Raw genomic sequence first — 23,517 nt, 5'->3', positions numbered from 1 at the left:
CTGGGGAGGAGGGGAGTGGGGAGACAGTAGCTGGGGAGGGAGGAGGAGGAGGGAAGGAAGCGGGTGAATTTACAGTGCAGAGTGCATCTTCCAGGATAATGTGGTTAAATCAGGCCGGGCTCCATCACTTTTGTCCTGTCAGGGCCCCAGCCAGGTCCCCCTGGCTGCCACATTCTCGGCGCAATTAGCACCCCGCGCCAAAGAGCCCTCTCAGGGGCTTCTCATAAACGGGGGATGGGGAGGTGGAGAGAGCAGGAGAGGGGGATGAGGGCGCAAAGGAGAGGAGGAAGGGGAATAGCGGGGTACTGTGTTGTTGGCTCCACCACTGCGCCATGCTGCCGCAGTAGCGAACAGATGATAAATAAAACATGACAGCGTCTTTGCCGAGGCCCCTATGGCAAAAAGTTGCATGACACACACACACACACACACACACACCACATGTCTGGCACATCTGACGTTGCATTTTGATCATTTACATGAGGAGTAGGAGCTAGGGCACAGTAAGCAGCAGAGGCTTTGATGAGTTTCGCTTGCTAATCGGCTTCGTCAAAACTCAACAACTGAGGGCTGCCAACCTTAATTCGCTCTCTCAATGCTTGTCATTTGGTTACTTGGTTTCAAATGGACCCTGCTTCTTTAATTTAATAAATCTAAAACAACAATGCTTACATGAACAAAGCTAAACTAGTAGTCGATACTAGTCAATGTTACAGTAGCAGTATAATGCAGTTTTCATTTCCGCCGTGTATTGAACTGATAGAGTTGTCTCAGTCATGTCTTGTGTGTACACTAGCTGACAGTTTTCTTCATGTGTCTAAATGCGTTAACCTTGGTGTTTCGCGGGCTATAAAATGTTTAATGACTTTGAAATGGCCTCCTGCATGTTATTGATAGCTCTCCCCTTACTGTGTTCATGATAAACTCTCACTCATTACACCGGACACTGCAGCTACCGCTACCCGCCACCGCAAATACTCAGGCCCCTATTTACATTTTTTACATTAGCCATGCAGCAGAATACCATTTGACACATGAAAATGAGAAACATGATTGAGGACGGGGCGTCTTGTTACTATAAGGTTGCGGTTTGTTGTGAGGAAAAATAGTTATTGGGCTCTATTTTCTCCATCCCTTCATTTGTCTACGTCTGAGTGGCTGTTCTTTAGCAAGAAACTGGGAGGCTAGGTTTACACATTCTCCTCACTGAATAATTGTCTGGCAAACATTGTATTATGAATAAATGTGTCAGCAGGTAGAATGGCATCAATGTTCAAATAGTGCACCAGCTAATTTGATTTGGGCAGGACCTGACCGTGCAACATAACTAGCATTTTATATGCTGCCATTTTTTTTATTACACCACGTTAAGTAATACTGTTTTGCCTCTGAGGCTTGATACAAAACAGATATTTAAATATAGTGTTTTGATTGAAATCAAAGGCACATTTACATGATTTGTGTTTTCTCTAGAGGGTCACGAGGGACACAAATTAGAGCCTAACTCATTACCCCCGCACAGCTCACATTCATTCCGCCAAAATAATGAATTCAAAGTTGTCCAATTGAAGACTCGGTGTGCATTTTAATTGGCTGTTTCTATATCACTGGAGTCATCAAATAAGTGTACATCTGCTGATGGTCTTGGCTCTGTTTATAATCAGTTCTCAAGTCAGTTTACACTGAATATACTAAATATTATGGACGCCTTCCTAATATTGAGTTCCCCACCCCTTCCCAGAACAGCCTCAATTCAGCAGAGCATGGACTCTACAAGGTGTTGAAAGCATTCCGCAGGGATGCTGGCCCATGTTGACTCCAATGTTTTCCACAGTTGTGTTAAGTTGACTGGATGTCTTTTAGGTGCTGGACCATTCTTGACACAAACCGGTGCGCCTGGCACCTACTACCATTCCCCGTTCAAAGGCACTTAAATGTTTTGTCTTGCCCATTTACCCTCTGGCACATATACACAATCCAATCCAATGGCACATATACACAATCCATGTCTCAAATATCTCAAGGCTTCATCTACACTGATTGAAGTGGATTTAACAAGTGACATCAATAAGGATCCACCTGGTCAGTCTATGTCATGGAAAGAGTAGGTGTTCTTAATATTTTGTGTACTCAGTGTATATTCCCCAGCATTGTGATTTCAGGCATCTATTAGTGACCCTAGACTGTTTGCCGCCTTAGTGCAAATAAGATGATAACGCAGATTCTCTAACTGTAACCAAGATTATGAGGACAGACAAAAAGGTTTTGACGACGACATAATGTTTTGCAGGGCTATGAAAAGATAATTTCCTTAGGCATTTCACTTCTCTTTCATATTTCCATCCGCTTGATGAAGAATGAATGTTTCACTTCACAACTCAAATGACTTTGCATACATTGTCAATGCGAACGTCTTGCCTTTTTTCCCCTAACGTACAGTTGCAGCGTGAAGGGAAAAAATAAAACTGTGTCCTGCACAGTGATTGATGTTCATTATTCTCTTTGTGCATTCTAAAAATGTTTTATCTTGTCTCACTTCATTTTCTTTTCAAAGTGTTCATTGGAACATTTGAGGACACCTCTACAGTGTATCTTTTGAAAATGCATACCTCGTGTGATGAAATGTATCAAAAAGGGGTGGCCCATTTCAAATCAAACCAAGCCGACCACTGAGAATGGCTTCCAGCAGAAGCTTGGACTTCCTTTTTGAAAAGCTAATATTGGTAGTACTCAGTGAAATAAATGTGCGATAAACACTATCTAACACTGTTTCATGTTTGTTCCCTCTCTCCTTTAAACTCTACAGGACACCGAAATCATTAACACTGCGATACTGACTGGCCGAACCGTGGCCATTCCCGTGAAAGTGGTCTCCATTGAAATGAGTGGAGTCGTGACTGATGTATCATCCTTCGTAGAGTGCAAGTCCTCTAACGAAGACATTGTGAAGGTAAGGTACAGTAGTTCCCTCTTAGGTTGCACAATTCCAGTAACTTTCCCAACTGTGATTTTGGAATACCTTGGACTTTTGGGAATGTTACCGGCATTTCTCAACCCTATCCCTCTAAGAAAGATATTGTCTTGGTAATGCATCTGCTACCAAATGGAATCCCACCGTACTTGTACACACCCTAATGGGCCTGCAGCACACTTTAATATACCATCATGCGAACATCAAAACCTCTTTTACATGGCTGTCCATAATTATGTGCTCTTGACTCAGTTGCTTTTGAACCCCCCACAGATGAATCAATGGATGTTCATAGTCTTACTGGTACACCAAAATCAATAGGCTACAAAGCACAGTAATAGCTTTGAAGGATGCCTAGTCTGGTTGCCACAGTTTCTCCAGACCTTAGTTTACTCTAGCTGCATTATCTGGTGCAAGGCCAGATAATGCCCTATATAGTGCACAACTTTTGACCAGAGCCTTATGGGCCCTGAAGTAGTGCACTAAATAGGGAATATGATGCCATTTGGGACCTGGCCTTAGCCAAGTAGGATACCTGGAGGTGAGGAGACGTTGCTAGTGTCCTGGGATGAGTCACAAACACAACTCTAGCCCATTGGGAGCCACAGCTGGGGTATGCAACATCAACTCCCATTTGTGGATTAAAGAAGCAAACCCCATAAACAGCGTTGGTAAATCCCATTTTGTTGTAGAAAGAGTTGGATAAAGGAGGCTGCAACCTCTGAAATTGAATCCAAATGTATTTGTTGATTCTCTCCGAGCGCATTTGATGACAGCACTACGACACCTTACAGGACATGTGAGAAAATTATACATGTGATGTAGAGAAAAATTATAGGCAATTGTTTTTATGTGGATTTATGCATTTTTGTTCATTTGAGATTATCGTGTGGGATTATTTAAAGGGGAGTGCATAATTATAATGGAAATTCGTTCGGAATAAATAGAGGAAAAAGCATCAGCTGTAAAACACAGACAGAATACAGACAGCCCCTAATCTTATTCTGACATTCATATGTGTGATAATACTAGGATCTATATGCCAGAGTATGAATTAAAAGCATAACTTTTTTCCATCAATCTGTATGTGATAAGGTTTAGAATGGTTTCAAGACGAGCTGCATTAGCGCAGTGTTATTGAGTGGACTTTGGTTCACTGCCCCTGCCATTGAACTTTAGAAGCTAATGCAAGATGAGCCCTTCACGCCGAGATGTACATGAGTCCTGACAGTTCTATACAACACTCCACAGAATACGAACTAAAGGTTCACAAAGACAACCTACTTAGTTTGTGTGGTTGTGTGCTCTTCCCCTTGTATTTCGTGATGCCACATTATTCCCATTATTCATACACCTCACTCTTAATGCAGATCTATTCTTATCAGATGACTCTATTCTCTTATATTTTATTATTGTGTTTGTGTAGCCTTGGTGAGTCTGTGGAACACTCAAAACAATAGGCTCCGCATGGTCTATAAGTAAAGCGTATATAGAACGTCTTGTTATATAAACCAAGCCGCACCATGTGCACATACAGTGCCTTGCGAAAGTATTCGGCCCCCTTGAACTTTGCGACCTTTTGCCACATTTCAGGCTTCAAACATAAAGATATAAAACTGTATTTTTTTGTGAAGAATCAACAACAAGTGGGACACAATCATGAAGTGGAACGACATTTACTGGATATTTCAAACTTTTTTAACAAATCAAAAACTGAAAAATTGGGCGTGCAAAATTATTCAGCCCCTTTACTTTCAGTGCAGCAAACTCTCTCCAGAAGTTCAGTGAGGATCTCTGAATGATCCAATGTTGACCTAAATGACTAATGATGATAAATACAATCCACCTGAGTGTAATCAAGTCTCCGTATAAATGCACCTGCACTGTGATAGTCTCAGAGGTCCGTTAAAAGCGCAGAGAGTATCATGAAGAACAAGGAACACACCAGGCAGGTCCGAGATACTGTTGTGAAGAAGTTTAAAGCCGGATTTGGATACAAAAATATTTCCCAAGCTTTAAACATCCCAAGGAGCATTGTGCAAGCGATAATATTGAAATGGAAGGAGTATCAGACCACTGCAAATCTACCAAGACCTGGCCGTCCCTCTAAACTTTCAGCTCATACAAGGAGAAGACTGATCAGAGATGCAGCCAAGAGGCCCATGATCACTCTGGATGAACTGCAGAGATCTACAGCTGAGGTGGGAGACTCTGTCCATAGGACAACAATCAGTCGTATATTGCACAAATCTGGCCTTTATGGAAGAGTGGCAAGAAGAAAGCCATTTCTTAAAGATATCCATAAAAAGTGTTGTTTAAAGTTTGCCACAAGCCACCTGGGAGACACACCAAACATGTGGAAGAAGGTGCTCTGGTCAGATGAAACCAAAATTGAACTTTTTGGCAACAATGCAAAATGTTATGTTTGGCATAAAAGCAACACAACTGAACACACCATCCCCACTGTCAAACATGGTGGTGGCAGCATCATGGTTTGGGCCTGCTTTTCTTCAGCAGGGACAGGGAAGATGGTTAAAATTGATGGGAAGATGGATGGAGCCAAATACAGGACCATTCTGGAACAAAACCTGATGGAGTCTGCAAAAGACCTGAGACTGGGACGGAGATTTGTCTTCCAACAAGACAATGATCCTAAACATAAAGAAAAATATACAATGGAATGGTTCAAAAATAAACATATCCAGGTGTTAGAATGGCCAAGTCAAAGTCCAGACCTGAATCCAATCAAGAATCTGTGGAAAGAACTGAAAACTGCTGTTCACAAATGCTCTCCATCCAACCTCACTGAGCTCGAGCTGTTATGCAAGGAGGAATGGGAAAAAATGTCAGTCTCTCGATGTGCAAAACTGATAGAGACATACCCCAAGCGACTTACAGCTGTAATCGCAGCAAAAGGTGGCGCTACAAAGTATTAACTTAAGGGGGCTGAATAATTTTGCACACCCAATTTTTCAGTTTTTGATTTGTTAAAAGAGTTTGAAATATCCAATAAATGTCGTTCCACTTCATGATTGTGTCCCACTTGTTGATTCTTCACAAAAAAATACAGTTTTATATCTTTATTTTTGAAGCCTGAAATGTGGCAAAATTACTTTCGCAAGGCACTGTAGGTTGTGAATTGCAAATGTGTAGTCAGATACATTTATCAGATTTTTTTTTAACAAAGCGGGTGTTTTTTTTAAGCTTTGGATATTCGCCAACCTGCCGGTATTCTGTTTTTGTACCCAACTTTTGGAAAACGTTATGTGGTGCTCATTTCTCTTTGCTGAGGCGTTTATTTGTTTGTTTGTTTGTTTCTTCCCCCTTTGAAATAAATAGGCCACGATATATGTCAGCGCTGGCAGATAACCCAATCCTATTTGAATGTACAGTGGATGGTGTTTGTGTGCGAGAGAGAGAGACCACAGTAAGATTGTTATTAAACCATACATCTGTGCTCTGCTCAGACTGGGGTTTGTTGTGGTGTTTTATGTTGTGTTGTTTGGGGTGGGAGGAGTGCACGAGTACGGGAGGCAGTATGGGGAGAAGGCAGGAAGCAGAGGGGGAGGCTGGGTGAGTGGAGGCGAGGGCTGGGGATTTGTCAGCAAGCGGGAGACTACATGACTCCCCCAGCTGATCCTTTCTCCCAGGGCTGTGTGTGTGTGCGCGCGTGGCGGCAGAGCACCCTCTTCCACGCCAGTGGTCATCCAACCCTTGCCCAGCCAAGTCCTCAGTTTCCTCCATTCTGCACTCTCACACCATTGTGACACATTCACCTTCAGCCAGTGACCAGGCTTATATAAGAAAGGCTTTGTGAGGCAATGAGATAAGTACACCTGAGTGGTATACTGTCTTCAGTATTGTCTCCTTGCTGTCTGCTGTGGTATTGTATATGAGAGGTCTTGAAGAAGTTGTCTTATTATTGTTGATAGCTTCACAATGAGGACTTAATCCAGTCAATTGGAGCTTGCTGGCCCAGAAATCATGTATGAATAGATAAAGCAATGAAACGGGATGTGTTTCGCAAAGTGCTCCTCTGTCGATTAAAGATAATTGATTATTGATTATCTTACTGTACCTTCAAGTATGTTTTCATAATGGTAAATACAGGGCAACAGTAACACAACTGGGGTGTGTTCATTAGGCCCCAAACGAAAATAACCAAACTGAAACAGAGAAGGACTACTTGAACTCGTCGAATACCACCACCAGGAAACACTTTTTTTTGTTTTAATTTTGCAAAACATTCTAAAGCATTTTTATTTTGTGTCCTAATGAACACTGCCCAGGTTATGTTTTATTTTGCCATATACTGTACCTCCAGGAACCAAACAGGTGGTATTGATAGGCCTACAGTCTGCATGAGTTATTGTCATACATTGAAACAGCTCATGCGATCAAACGGAACTCATTACAGGCCTAAATCCTGTTTGGAGGCACATGTTGAAGTTAAGAGTGTGAGCAGAGGCTGGCCAGCACGGGATGTGCATCACTAAATGGTGATCATTGTTTCTCATTAGATCCATACGCATTATTCAGTAGAATAAGCACTATCAGGTCACCCCACCAACCTTCTGTTTTCCACATGCATGCGCCTCAACGAAGTGGATATACTGTGCTGCAGGCGGGTGGTGATCCTTTTTGATCCTGCATCTCTGCTTGTGGGTTTAAACTGGATGCCTGGATGCCACCATAGTGGGCAGTGCCCACCCTGTCTTTCTTTGCCCTGAACCCACCCAGGCAATCTGCTGGCACCATGGAAGGTGTCACAGAATATTAGAGGGCTGTGTAGCGACGGCAGCTCGCAGCTCCGTGCATTAGAGCACTTTCACGGACCCCCGCTGGCCTTCTGAAGCCTGTAGTTGTTAACAGCTTTTGACTCACAATTAGCCAGACAAGTTTATTAGCTGCCTGCAGGAGCTGGGATAGTTTGGGTTAGTGCAGTTAGCGAGGGCGTAAAGTGAGTGATAGGGAGGCTGGTGTGGAGGCCTAGAGTGGTAGGTCACAGGTGTGGAGGGTGCACTGTGGTGGTTTTGGTACAGAGGATGACTGTACCTTATCTGTCTGTGGGTGGGGGTGCAGGTATGTCCTTTGCTCTGTACAGTGCAGACACATGCCCCTTTGCCCTCCCAGTCTCCAACGTGTCCTTTTGGGTGGTGGTATAATTTTCCCCTAAAAACTTTTTTGTATAAAGGTTTCTCATTGTTGTTCGGAACCCACTGCCCGCCGCAATTCGTTGTAACTTTGTCAAGTTCACCACCCCCCACCCCATCCGTTGGTTGCACCTGTTGATCAGCCCTGTACAGAGCCCAGTTGCGCCTTTTTCCAAGTCTGCCCTGTACGACGATTGTGCTTACCCGGTATCCAAAAAGGCATATGGCTTGAGAGATGTGGTCATCGGTCGAGTGTGTACTGACATTTGATTAACACTTGATAACGCTTGATTTAACCTACATCATCATCAATATTTCATCTGGTTGGCTGACATAGAGAGTAGCGACTGCATCAATGACCCTCCGATCCAACTCCATCCCTTTTTCAGTCGGGAGTTGTATATGCATGTCAGGGCAGCAGCAACACAGGTACTCTACACTCTAGCTAACCACCATACTAAAATATCTACACAAGCCTTTAGCCAGCCAGCCGTATATCATGAGTTAGACAATTATTATGTTTTTTATTGTTGTTGTAATTTTACCCCCAATTCGTGATATCCAATTGCAATCCAATCTTGTCTCATCGCTGCAACTCTCCAACGGGCTCGGGAGAGGTGAAAATAGAGTAATGCGTCTTTCAAAATATGACCCGCAAAGCTGCGCTGCTTCGTAACACCCGCTCGGTTGAACCCGGAAGCCAGCCACACCGATGTGTCGGAGGAAACACAATTCAACTGACGACTGTTTGTCAACTTGCCCGCCACAAGGAGTCGCTAGAGCGCGATGAGCCAAGGAAAGCCCCCCAACCAAACCCTCCTCTAACCCGGATGACGCTGGGCCAATTGTGCACCGCCCTATGGGACTCCAGGTCACGGCTGGCTGTGACACAGCCTGGGATCGAACCCCAGACTGTAGTGACGCTTCAACACTCCGATGCAGTGCCTTAGACTGCTGCGCCACTTGGGAGGCCCGAGTTAGACAATTATGAATATTAAATTATGAAGTTATTATTTGATACAAGCGTTGAAGATTAATCACAATCAGTAAAAGAAATCGAGTAAGCTACAGATGTCGTATCTTAATTTGATCACTCTTACTGAGAATTCTAGTGCAGAGCAGGAAATGCAAACTCTGTGTAGTGTTTTCAAGGTTTAAAAGGCTTCTTAAGTTTGTAATTTCCCACTTTAAAATGTCAGAGTTGATTTGCCCTAACAAAAATGTATTATTTTAGCAAACTGGCTTCAATTAAGATCCTACACCTGTAACTAGCATATTTGCATCAATCATCAACATCAATGATCAGCTGATAGCCCACACTCTTTTTCTGATGTCAATCAGGAAAAAGAGTAAAGCACTGTGTACTAACTTGCTTAAAATGTGTGTGTGGCAGAGCACCTGCCCCTGAACGGTCTGTGCTTGGTCCTTCTGGCAAGCAATAACCTAATTGTCATAATTCAGTATGCCAAAAGTCTATTACACTGATTCCAACCGTCATCCTAGATCTCCAGCAGACAAATACAATTCTGAAATCCCTATTCACACAAAGGTGGCTTAAGATGGCAAAGTCTCATAGTAGATCTGAATACGCCAATGATCAGAAAAAGGGAAAGAAAGATAAATACTTTACTCTCGCTGAAGGCTTCCGACCCGGCCTGTATGAATTGCAGAGTGGAGAGGCCTGTCTGGATGAACTGGGTATTTTATTACCCAGTCCCCCCAATATGATGAATCCCCAGAACTGAGAAGACTGGCGATCCCAACCTCCATTTGTAAGAGATTAGCTCCTTTGATTAGTGTCAGCTGCCTCCGACTGCCAGATAAATCATTGATGGTATCCCAAAAGCAAACGCAAACCTTGCTATTTATTACAGTAAATATTTTAGTATTTAAGGGATGGGTATTTATGAGAAATTCTGTGCCAAATGACTGCTGGATAAAAAATAAATAAACATAATTTTGTGGGTGCCTGGTGTATTAAGCTTTCATATTCTATGAATTATATGTTGCCTGAAAGCTTGTGTTAGTATATTATGCAGTTTGTCTCCACATAATTGTGTGTAGATCATAACACAGAAAATAGTGGTGGGTGGGATGAGTGGGGTTGGGGGGGAGCATGCACCCCATGAATGATTTTTAAAGGCTTTGAGTAGGTTGTACTTAAGAGCCAATTCTTCCACTCAACAAGAGACGCAAATTAGATTGGAGAAAACCCTCAAGTAGTGTTGTTTATACTGTGTTCTCAGATTTTTCTAATTACAAAAATAAAGCCCCTCGTGGCAAAATATTGGAACGTTCACAAAGGAGGATTACTGCGACCTAAAAATAGTACACATTGCACATACTCTGTAAGCGGAAAAAGGAATATGTGTACTCCCTATTTCCTTCAGCTGGTTTTTAGAATTTTTTACAAATGTATTAAAAATAAAAAACAGATCACATTTACATAGGTATTCAGACCCTTTACTCAGTACTTTGTTGAAGCACCTTTGGCAGCAATTACACCCTCAAGTCTTTTGGGTATGACGTTGCAAGCTTGGCACAGAGTTTCTCCCATTCTTCTCTGCAGATCCTCTCAAGCTTTGTCAGGTTGGATGGGGAGCGTTGCTGCACAGTTGTTTTTAGGTCTCTCCAGAGATGTTTGATTGGGTTGAAGTTCTGGCTAGGCCACTCAAGGACATTCAGAGACTTGTCCCGAAGCCACTCGTGCATTGTCTTGGCTGTGAGCTGAGGGTTGTTGTCTGTTAGAAGGTGAACCTGGCTTCCGTTTGGCCACTCTATCATAAAGGCCTGATTGGTGGAGTGCTGCAGAGATGGTTGTCCTTCTAGAAGGTTCCTCCATCTCCACAGAGGAACTCTGGGGCTCTGTCAGAGTGACCATCGGGTTCTTGGTCACCTCCCTGTCCAAGGCCCTTCTCCCCCGTATGCTCAGTTTGGCCGGGTGGCCAGCTCTAGGAAGAGTCTTGATTGTTCCAAAACCATTTAAGAATGACGGAGGCCACGGTGTTCTTGGGGATGTTCAATGCTGCAGACATTTTTTTTGGTGCCCTTCTCCAGATCTGTGCCTCAACACAATTGTGTCCCAGAGCTTTACGGACAATTCCTTCGACCTCATGGTTTGGTTTTTGCTCTGACATGCCCTGTCAACTGTGGGACTTTGTAGACACAGGTGGTGCCTTTCCAAATCATGTCCAATCAATTGAATTCACTACAGGTGGACTCCAATAAAGTTGTAGAAACATCTCAAGGATTATCAATGGAAAAAGGATGCACCTGTGCTCAATTTCGAGTCTCATAGCAAAGCGTCTGAATACTTATGTAAATAAGGTATTTCAGTTTTTATTAGTAATACATTTACAAACATTATGAAAAACCTGTTTTCGCTTTGTCATTATATGGTATTGTGTGTAGAGTGATGAGGAAAAAATATATAATTTAGCAATTTTAGAATAAGGCTGTAACGTTACAAAATGTCGAAAAAGTCAAATGGTCTGAATACTTTCCGAATGCACTGTAGGTGGTTGACGCCACTCCTGCATCCATACTGTACTATATCAGCCATATCAATGGCAGATACATTATCATATGACTATTGACTCATCACCTCTTTCTCAGGTGTCCATGAATTGTGACTATGTGTTTGTGAACGGGAAAGAGACACGGGGCTCCATGAATGCCCGGGTCATCTTCAGCTATGAGCACCTCAGTGCCCCCCTGGAGCTGACCGTGTGGGTGCCCAAACTCCCCCTCCAAGTGGAACTGTCCGACAGCAACCTGAGCTTCATCAAGGGCTGGAGGGTACCCATTCTTCCTGACCGCAGGTAGGAAGGACTCACCCACACACTAAACATGGAGTGCACTGCTGTTTTCGAGCTGATGTTTATTTTACATTTGAGATTACCACACTCTTGTTTCGATCGTCTGTCATGTGTCGTATATGTTAAGTCGTATGTGACATGTTGTGGTGGTGGAATTTGGGGAGAGCTGTTATAACTTCTCAAGGTTTATGCTCTGTTCTGTGATGAACTGCATTTCATAGACTCCTGTTATGTCTGCACCCTAAAACAAGGCCATTATGTTCTGGGACTGTTGCTTGTATAAAGAAACCGTTGTGTATCCAATATGATTGTATTATCAATCAATTTTATTTTCCTTCCATATTTATTATTTTATTTTTATTGAACCTTTATTTAACTAGGCAAGTCAGTTAAGAACAAATTCTTATTTACAATGACGGCCTAGGAACAGTGTGTTGGCTGCCTTGTTCAGGGGCAGAATGATATATTTTTACCTTGTCAGCTCGGGGATCTAGCAACCTTTCGGTTACTGACCCAATGCTCTAACCACTAGGCTACCTGCCGTCCTATATGAGGGACATGCAACCAAGTTCTTCCCAGACTGATCAGTGACAGATCTCCTTTGCAGCTGCTTGTTTAATGATGTACTACTACACTGTAAATAGTCACTGCCTAGATGTTTGGATTGAGTTTTCCACAACAATGTCGTTCAAGGGACGGGATCCTGCCTAAGCAATGTTTAGGCATCTTAGCACAGCTGCTGCCTGTGCACACATTTTTTATTAGAGTTTAAGCCAGCCCATGGTTTCAAATAATCACACTTATCCCTCTTAAATAATTGAACTAAACTATGAAGTTTGACTGAGAACAGGACTTTAAGCCAATTTTCATCTGACTGAAAATAAATTCACTGCATGTTCTTAGGGCCGGTTTCCTAGACACTGATTAAATCTAGCTGAAAAACCTATTTCAATAGAGATTTTCGATCGAGAATGGTTCTTAATCCTAGTCTTAATCAGTGTCTGGGAAATAGGCCGCTAGGGTTTCACATTTTCTAAACCATGAACTACATTAACTGCTATGTATTCATATTTTGTAGGGAATAGAAAAAAAACACAACTCCAGAAGGCTTTTTATGGTTATTTTTGAATGTGGACAGAATTGTATCACCAAATGTCATTACGCCCTTACCTAAATGTTTGCGACGTCGTCAGAACATGGACAAAAAAACTTCACTGTGTGAAAAAAATGTATTTCTAGGTACAGGCTCAACCTGGCAAACTCTCTCTGACCTGTGCGAGAGTCATGATACTCAATGAAGAGAGTCATGCTTTCTCTCATGTTTACCTAGTCTTAACTGAACGCTCGTCTACACTCTCGTCTGTCTCTCCACTGCCATTGCGGCTTTGTTGTACAAGAAGAGGAACAGCACATGTTAGCCTTAAAATGTCTAGCGTCAGCCTGCCAGGGGACGTGATACATGTTCGAGTATTGTCAGACCTTTTAGGGAACACAGGACAGGCCTGCTTTCCCGGGCTCCGGGAATCAATGGATGGTAAATGCTTTGTCAGTCACTGACTGCTTGCTGTCGCTCCTGCTTCTCAAGTTATCTGAAAGGATAAGTCAGAGCAAAGATTAATTACCCTTGGAAACAGAGGAGAGCTTTTTAGCATTTAGGGAATGCCGGCAGCATGTCAGACTGCTGAGGAAAGAATGGAAGGCACACGTCCAAATCTTGCTTGATTGGTCGTCTTTGGAGTTTTGTGCCAGGTTGTAGGATTTTTCCCTCACGAAGGGCACATTGGAACAGACATTGTAACAAATGTCCCCCATATGGATTAGTGTTGGGCCTCTCATCACATCAAGTGCTATGATGTTAATTATATAATGATAAGAAGCAATTAATAACATCATCTCCTGAAACAGGACGCAGGATTTAACTACACTACAGCATCTTCCACAAACGTATTAAGTAAACATGCATCATTAAAGGTTATGATAAACTGCTGAAACTGTTTAGTAAATAGTAAAGCAAATACATTTTTACTTGGTTCACCTCTGTTGTTGTAAACTTTGACACTGGATACGGTTTTGACATGGGTAATGGTATTGACACTGGTAATGGAACTGATACCGGCAATGATATTGACCATGGTTACGGTATTGATACTAACATCACTGACCATTTGTCACCCCTCTCTCTCAATCAGGAGCGCCAGAGACAGTGATGTGGATGACGACGAGGACGACCGGCGAGTGAGTCGGGGCTGCACCCTGCAGTACCAGCGCACCCTGGTCAAGGTCCTGACCCAGTTCCACACCACCTCCACCGAGGGCACTGACCAGGTTATCACCATGCTGGGGCCCGACTGGCAGGTGGATGTGACCGACCTGGTGCAAGACTCGCTGAAAGTGGTCGACCCCAGGATAGCTGAGCTGGTGGACCGCACTGTGCTGGTGGGCCTGGAGCTGGGGTCCACTGTACTGAAGGTATTGAACCTTGGCTAGTTCTCCAAAGTTTGAAAAGTGAAGTAGCTTCTTTCAATTGTATTCACTGTGCTGAAGCTATAGAACATTGGCTAGGTCTCCAAAGTCTGAGAAATTAAATAGCTTTTTTCAATGGTCTCTTTTCCTTAATTGATGTTCTTGCACTCAAAAGCATTATAGGCTAGAGCCCTAGAGGCTAATAGTAACTTGACACTGATGTAGAGTGCTTGGATCACACTTGACCAAAGTGCAGATGTAATATGCAGAAGCGTTTGAAGAGTGCGAGACAAGATATGTTCTGCTTCATGCACACTGACCTAGACAAACTGGACATGTGAAAGCGAGAAAAGTATAACTCTCCCTCAATACTTAAACCCATTTCGTATTTGTAATGGAATGCTCTACGAGGATTAAATTATGAATGAGATCTGTCTGTGGTCGTCCTTCCTTTTAAAGATGGCTTCATCTGCATAGGAATGTTCTCTATATGGTCATCCGCCTAGTCTCCCACTGTGCAGTTAACAGCTTTACCAACCTGAGTGATCAATGGCTTAGAAGGCTGGGAGAAATCAAAAGATCTCAAGTTTATAGCATATTTTAGGGTGCACAAGGACTGCTGGACCTGTCTGTCCTAGAAAATTAAGAGTAGCCTAGAACAAACGTGAATTGTTAATACTGCCCTACAAATGCAAAACAAAGTAACTCAAATATTTGATCTGTTGTAATGGCCAGATACAGTGCCTTGCGAAAGTATTCGGCCCCTTTGAACTTTGCAACCTTTTGCCACATTTCAGGCTTCAAACATAAAGATATAAAACTGTATTTTTTTGTGAAGAATCAACAACAAGTGGGACACAATCATGAAGTGGAACGACATTTATTGGATATTTCAAACTTTTTTAACAAATCAAAAACTGAAAAATTGGGCGTGCAAAATTATTCAGCCCCTTTACTTTCAGTGCAGCAACCTCTCTACAGAAGTTCAGTGAGGATCTCTGAATGATCCAATGTTGACCTAAATGACTAATGATGATAAATACAATCCACCTGTGTGTAATCAAGTCTCCGTATGAATGCACCTGCACTGTGATAGTCTCAGAGGTCCGTTAAAAGCGCAGAGAGCATCATGAAGAACAAGGAACACACCAGGCAGGTCCGAGATACTGATACTGTTGTGAAGAAGTTTAAAGCCAGATTTGGATACAAAAAGATTTCCCAAGCTTTAAACATCCCAAGGAGCACTGTGCAAGCGATAATATTGAAATGGAAGGAGTATCAGACCACTGCAAATCTACCAAGACCTGGCCGTCCCTCTAAACTTTCAGCTCATACAAGGAGAAGACTGATCAGAGATGCTGCCAAGAGGCCCATGATCACTCTGGATGAACTGCAGAGATCTACAGCTGAGGTGGGAGACTCTGTCCATAGGACAACAATCGGTCGTATATTGCACAAACCTGGCCTTTATGGAAGAGTGGCAAGAAGAAAGCCATTTCTTAAAGATATCCATAAAAAGTGTTCGGAGACACACCAAACACCTCGGAGACACACCAAACATGTGGAAGAAGGTGCTCTGGTCAGATGAAACCAAAATTGAACTTTTTGGCAACAATGCAAAACGTTATGTTTGGCGTAAAAGCAACACAGCTGAACACACCATCCCCACTGTCAAACATCGTGGTGGCAGCATCATGGTTTGGGCCTGCTTTTCTTCAGCAGGGACAGGGAAGATGGTTAAAATTGATGGGAAGATGGATGGAGCCAAATACAGGACCATTCTGGAAGAAAACCTGATGGTGTCTGCAAAAGACCTGAGACTGGGACGGAGATTTGTCTTCCAACAAGACAATGATCCAAAACATAAAGCAAAATCTACAATGGAATGGTTCAAAAATGAACATATCCAGGTGTTACAATGGCCAAGTCAAAGTCCTGAATCCAATCGAGAATCTGTGGAAAGAACTGAAAACTGCTGTTCACAAATGCTCTCCATCCAACCTCACTGAGCTCGAGCTGTTATGCAAGGAGGAATGGGAAAAAATGTCAGTCTCTCGATGTGCAAAACTGATAGAGACATACCCCAAGCGACTTACAAATGTCGTTCCACTTCATGATTGTGTCCCACTTGTTGTTGATTCTTCACAAAAAAATACAGTTTTATATCTTTATGTTTGAAGCCTGAATTGTGGCAAAAGGTCGCAAAGTTCAAGGGGGCCGAATACTTTCGCAAGGCACTGTATATTATCTGATTAATGTGGTATTTTTTTTCCTGACACAAGATCAAGCCAGTTGATCAGAATATATCATGGAGAATCATAAATTGCTGTCTGTCTAGACAGAAAAATACTTTGTTTAAAAAAGAAAATTATATTGCAACCTCTTTGCAATAAGGAATTGAGACCAAAAGCTCAAGAGAAGTTTCAAGTGTTTAATTCCAAGGATACAGTCAGCTGAGTGCATCCATTTAGAAAGTTCACAACCCATTTCATACTCTCCCCTTGTAGTTGTCACCTCACCAGCTATACATTTTATGACCCCAATGAGTTTCCCTCTGGCTCCCCTGTGGAATGTCCATGCTCCTCTCTTTGTTTAGTCAGATCCCACTTCATCCATCTTTTGTTCTGGGCCTGACCCTGCTCTCTGATCCTATGCAATTTCCTCTTCTCTGATTAGGTCATGGTTTCTAAATTAGCATACACACAATTTCATAGCCTAATCTAATCATTCACTACACAGGATACAAACAAACTACAGTTTAACTTGAAACATGGTACATTTTAATAGAATCCATTAACTTTTAAGTCAGATTTTCCCGGAAGAAGAAAAAATACGTAGTTGCTACGTTTTGCCTTTGTTGGGCAGAATAGTTTCTTTCTTTTTTTAAGATGTCAATTCCAAACTTAACATGGTTAATCATGGTAATGTCTTTGATGACCCTAAAACGTTTCAAGTTGATAGGCCATTGTGAAGTGGATTTACAAAGGATTTAAATGGATACATAAAAGCCATCAGCCATCTTTTAACCAACTAAGAGATGTACCATGGGCCTGCATACCAAATTTAGTCTTATTTGGACATATGAGGAAAGACACCTACATACAAAGTTCCACATCTTTAGGTCAAATGGGGTGTCAGATATGAGGGTTTGTGTAATTTGATATCTAAGTATAACAATAGGTTTCACAAGTTTGCTGTGAACCCCGAATTAAAGGTCGGAACAGCACTTTTGTGAAATGTATGCTTTGGCCTTCCCCACCATTCTTCCTTCTCTCTTTTTTGGAAAGCTAATTATTTCTTTGGCTAAAAGTACGGCACTACAAAGGGTGTAAGAGTCCAATTTTGTATTGTTTACACAGTTGTGAGAGACCTTACTTAATCACACAATTAGTCGATATACACTATATATACACAAGTATGTGGACACCCCTTCAAATGAGTGGATTGGCTATTTCAGCAACACCCGTTGCTGAAGGGTATAAAATTGAGCACACCGCCATGCAATCTCCATAGACAAACATTGCCAGTAGAATGGCCTTACTGAAAAGCTAAGTGACTTTCAACAGGACACCGTCATTGGATGCCACCTTTCCAACAAGTCAGTTCGTCAAAATTATGCCTTGCTAGAGCTGCCCCAGTCAATTGTAAGTGCTGTTATTGGGAAGTGGAAACGTCTAGGAGCAACAACGGCTCAGTCGCGACGTGGTAGGCCACACAAGCTCACAGAACAGGACCGCCGAGTACTGAAGTGCGTAACGCGTAAAAATTGTCTATCCTCAGTTGAAACACTCACTCCTGAGTTCCAAACTGCCTCTGGAAGTATAACATTCAATTAGTTGCAAGAATTTTGTATAGTAATTTAAATTGAAAAATGTGAAGTTTTGCATCGGTGTCAATTCATAAACCATGTGCCATGGAATGGGTACATCGAAAATCTCTTCCCAACTATTTTGCAATTTATATGGCACAGCTGTCAGTTTATTGGTCCTTAAATTAAATTGGTATATGTTTTTATTTATTACACTTTTCTTTAACCATTTCTTTAACCATATGTTCTTTAATACAGGGCTGAAATACAAATTCCTTACTTTTTTCCCCTTCTACTTGCCTCTTCCATTTTTTGTGGTAATGCTGCAATTAATTGGTTGTAATTTGGGGTAGAGCAGACATTTCTATTTGTCTGTGTTAGCTGCATGGGTGACATAACTTCACCAGTCCTATTTATGACATCATTCACAAAAATTATAAATTTTTTAAACATTTCTTCGAAAAATTGTTTTTTTTATCAATTAGTATATTTGAATTTAACTACAATATTTGTTGTATTATTTGTTCTGTCTTTTCAGGTGGATTAAACTGAAATTGCAACCAACTTTCTAAGGCTTGTTTAAAAAATAAAGATATTTTGGAGATTATTTCCTTTTCAAACAATCGAAAGTGGGCCGGTGTAATCTGAATAAAGGGAAATGGGCCCTTCTTGAACATAGGATGAGACATTCGTACCAATTTACTAGAGAAGCAGTTTGGATTTAAGTATACCTTTTGTATGACTGATGCCTTTAGTGAGAGGTCTAATGCTTTAATATTTAATCATTTCTGCTCTCCGAATTCATATTTGTTATATAAATAGGCCCTTTTAATTTTATCTGGCTTGCCTTTCCAAATAAAAATGAATATTTTATGTTCATATCATTTAAAAAGCAGGTCACTAGATGTAGGCAAAACCATAAGCAAATAGGTAAACTGTGATATGACTAAAGAGTTCATCAGAGTGATTTTTCCACAAATAGACAGGTATTTTCCTTTCCATGGTAGCAAGATCTTATCTATTTTTGTTACATTTCTATAAAAATGTATTGGAGTGAGATACTTTCTTTCTTTCGGGATTTGTATACCGAGTGTGTCCACATCTCCATCAGACCATTTTATTGGTAAACTACATGGTAATATAAAATTAGCATTTTTTTAGTGATCCAATACGTAATATAGTACATTTATCATAATTTGGTTTTAATCCAGAGAGAATAGCAAAAGTATCTAGATCCTCTATGAGGCTGTGGAGAGACTTTAATTGTGGTTTTAAAAGAAAACATGAATCATCAGCGTACAATGACACCTTCGTTTTTAAGCCACAGATTTCTAATCCCTTAATATTATTGTATGATCTAATCTTAACAGCTAATAATAAATAATGGCAATAATAAATAGATATGCCGATAGTGGACAACCTTGTTTTACTCCTATAGAGAGTTTAAAACTTTCTGAGATGTAGCCATTATTTACTATTTTACACCTAGGGTTACTATACATAACTTTAACCCATTTTATAAGAGATTCCCCAAAATTGAAATATTCTATGCATTTATATATAAACTCCAGTCTTACTTTATCAAAAGCCTTTTCAAAATCAGCTATGAAAACCAGGCCTGGTGTCCCCAATATTTCATAGTATTCTATTGTTTCCAGTACTAGTCTTATATTATCTCCAATTCATTATCTCCAGTTCATGTAAAAAACCTGTCTGATTAGGATGATTAATATCTGACAATATGTTTTAAATTCTATGCGCCAAGCATTTTGCTAGGATTTTTGCATCACAACACTGAAGTGTAAGAGGTCTCCAATTTTTTAAATGGACTGGATCTTTATTTTTACCACTTGGGTCCTGTTTCAGTAATAATGATATCAGACCTTCTTGTTGCGTGTCTGATAATCTACCATTTATATATTCTTAAAGTACTTTACATCCTCTTTCAAAATATAATTTGGTGAATCATGCGTGACTCCATCATTTGTAACAAGTTTTAATAAAAAAAAATTGGTAGCATTTCAAGATTGAAAAATAATTTGGTGTATTTTTCCCCATATTCCATCCAGTTCGCCTTATTTTTATAATCTATAACACTGGATCTTTCTTGAATAAGTTCTTCCATTTCTTTTTTTCCCCCTCTAACTTATTCTGTGCCTCTATGGTACCGTTTTTATTGCTATCTAACTGTACTGTTAGTCCTTCAATTTCCTTTGTTAATATGGACTTTTTTGATCTAAATTGCTTTTGTTTTATTGATGAGTACTGAATTGCATGGCCTCTAAAGGCACACTTAAACGTGTCCCATACAATAAGGGGATCTGCTGTACCTATGTTATGTCTGAAAAAGTATGTTATAAATTCTTCTGTCCTAGATCTAAACAATTTATCATCTAGTAGGCTTTGATTAAATTTCTAATATCCTCGCCCACGTGGAAATTCCGTAAGAGTAATATATATGCCAATTATGTGATGAGCCCACCGCATTCTGTCCCCTATCAACACTTTTTAAACTTTTGGTGCCGGAGAGAATGGCATAAGAAAGTAGTCAAGACGACTAGCTTGATTAAGCCTCCGTCATGTATATCTCACTAGGTCAGGGTATTTAAGTCTCCATATATCCACTAATTCCAATATATCCATGACATTCATGATTTCCTTAAGTGCTTGAGGGTGATCTTTTGTTGTGTGATTTCCTTTCCGGTCCATAGAGGTATTTAAGACCATATTAAAATCTCCCGCCATAATAATAGAGTCTAGTGTTGCTTGTAGAGTTGATAAATTCTTATATATATTTTCAAAGAAGCTTGGATCATCATTATTCGGACCATATAGGTTAATAAGCCATATCTGTTTATTGTCCAATAACATATTTAAAATAATCAATTTACCTTCTATCTGTTTGGACAATTTGCACATTTGGTTCAAAATTACTGTTAATTAAAACCATCACCCCTTTTGAATTTCTTTGCCCATGGGAAAAATATATTTCCCCCCCCCCCCCCAGTTATTTTTCTACAAAACTTCATCTAAACTTGTTGAATGGGTTTCCTGTAAACAATATATTTTGTATTCCTTCTCTTTTAGCCAGGTAAATACTGATCGTCTTTTCTTATTATCTGCGAGGCCATTACAATTGTAACTAGCTATACTTATTTCACCACTTAACATAATGAGACACAACTTTCAATTCTATTTATCAAAATATATGTTTGTAAACGTACCATTAAAAAGTAACATGATGATTGAGTGTCTATATAGCTGTACCATGATATTTGCATTGCTACTAAGTAAACCTCCAATTGGTCCCCACCATTCCACCTGCTAAAAGCCCTCCTCATCCCGAGCTGGGCCATCATCCCAATGCCCTGAACACCACCTCCGACCCCTGCATCCCATAGCCCTGAACAGACTGGGATCCATCCTTCGAAAAGAGCACACAGTGCCATTTACCGAATTCAAGTAGATCAACTGCCAAATACATTTCCATCACCCTCACCTCGATTTGTATTATATATAGATGTGGATCATCCTCTATTGTACCTAACATCTTTTACTCCTTCGCAACAGTTGTGGGATACACACATACACCTACACACACTCAACCCTTTCCCCCCACACAACCATAAACTCCCATTCTCAACAGTTGCACCATCCCAGAGCCCAACTCAAAAAAGGTCCTGATTTACAAATGCACTTACTGTTGCAGCTGCATGAGAAGACCTGCAAGACCGCGCAAAAAAAATGGGCAAAAATTTAGAGATTTTATTAACCATTGTCACATCCTAGATGATGGAGGTCAAATGTACACCTTTTCCTGAAACACCCACAATACGGGGTGGAATACGGTATTGACCGTATTCCCAAGCATCTCCATGCAGTCAGACTTTTGATTTTGTGCCACCAGAGTCACAATAATATACCCCCTCTCTGAATGTCTGAGTGTGACCCCCTCCCCATGGGTTACGGCCGGTTGTGATACAGCCTGGATTCGAACCAGGATGTCTGTCGTGACCCCTCAAGCACTGAGATGCAGTGCCTTAGACAGCTGCGCCACTCGGGGGCCCTAGTGGAAACCCTTCACAAAAGAGTGGAGGCTGTTATAGCAACAAAGAGGGGACCAACTCCATATTTAATGCCAATGATTTTGGAATGAGATCTTTGACGAGCCGGTGTCCACATACTTTTGATCATGTAGTGTATACTGTATACAGTGCCTTCAGATAATATTGAAATGGAAGGAGTATCAGACCACTGCAAATCTACCAAGACCTGGCCGTCCCTCTAAACTTTCAGCTCATACAAGGAGAAGACTGATCAGAGATGCAGCCAAGAGGCCCATGATCACTCTGGATGAACTGCAGAGATCTACAGCTGAGGTGGGAGACTCTGTCCATAGGACAACAATCAGTCGTATATTGCACAAATCTGGCCTTTATGGAAGAGTGGCAAGAAGAAAGCCATTTCTTAAAGATATCCATAAAAAGTGTTGTTTAAAGTTTGCCACAAGCCACCTGGGAGACACACCAAACATGTGGAAGAAGGTGCTCTGGTCAGATGAAGCCAAAATTGAACTTTTTGGCAACAATGCAAAACGTTATGTTTGGCGTAAAAGCAACACAGCTGAACACACCATCCCCACTGTCAAACATGGTGGTGGCAGCATCATGGTTTGGGCCTGCTTTTCTTCAGCAGGGACAGGGAAGATGGTTAAAATTGATGGGAAGATGGATGGAGCCAAATACAGGACCATTCTGGAAGAAAACCTGATGGAGTCTGCAAAAGACCTAAGACTGGGACGGAGATTTGTCTTCCAACAAGACAATGATCCAAAACATAAAGCAAAATCTACAATGGAATGGTTCAAAAATAAACATATCCAGGTGTTAGAATGGCCAAGTCAAAGTCCAGACCTGAATCCAATCGACAATCTGTGGAAAGAACTGAAAACTGCTGTTCACAAATGCTCTCCATCCAACCTCACTGAGCTCGAGCTGCTTTGCAAGGAGGAATGGGAAAAAATGTCAGTCTCTCGATGTGCAAAACTGATAGAGACATACCGCAAGCGACTTACAGCTGTAATCACAGCAAAAGGTGGCGCTACAAAGTATTAACTTAAGGGGGCTGAATAATTTTGCACGCCCAATTTTTCAGTTTTTGATTTGTTAAAAAAGTTTCAAATATCCAATAAATGTCGTTCCACTTCATGATTGTGTCCCACTTGTTGTTGATTCTTCACCAAAAAAATACAGTTTTATATATTTATGTTTGAAGCCTGAAATGTGGCAAAAGGTCGCAAAGTTC

At 41.2% G+C, this 23,517-nt stretch overlaps 1 protein-coding gene across 2 annotated transcripts in view; it reads left to right on the top strand.

Moving 5' to 3' along the window:
* LOC110537699 (transmembrane protein 132E) overlaps positions 1-23,517 on the top strand; it is a 385,579-nt gene that overhangs the window by 337,624 nt on the left and 24,438 nt on the right. For both annotated transcript variants that reach the window (XM_021623939.2, XM_021623937.2), the window contains exons 5-7: positions 2,807-2,950; positions 11,740-11,945; positions 14,132-14,411. In XM_021623939.2, the coding sequence (XP_021479614.1) occupies positions 2,807-2,950; positions 11,740-11,945; positions 14,132-14,411 (630 nt within the window). The remainder of the gene's footprint in view (positions 1-2,806; positions 2,951-11,739; positions 11,946-14,131; positions 14,412-23,517) is intronic.

Source organism: Oncorhynchus mykiss, chromosome 12 (genome assembly GCF_013265735.2).
Source record: "Oncorhynchus mykiss isolate Arlee chromosome 12, USDA_OmykA_1.1, whole genome shotgun sequence".
NCBI classification, from domain to species: domain Eukaryota; kingdom Metazoa; phylum Chordata; class Actinopteri; order Salmoniformes; family Salmonidae; genus Oncorhynchus; species Oncorhynchus mykiss.
This window is presented reverse-complemented; position numbering and strand designations above follow the sequence as displayed.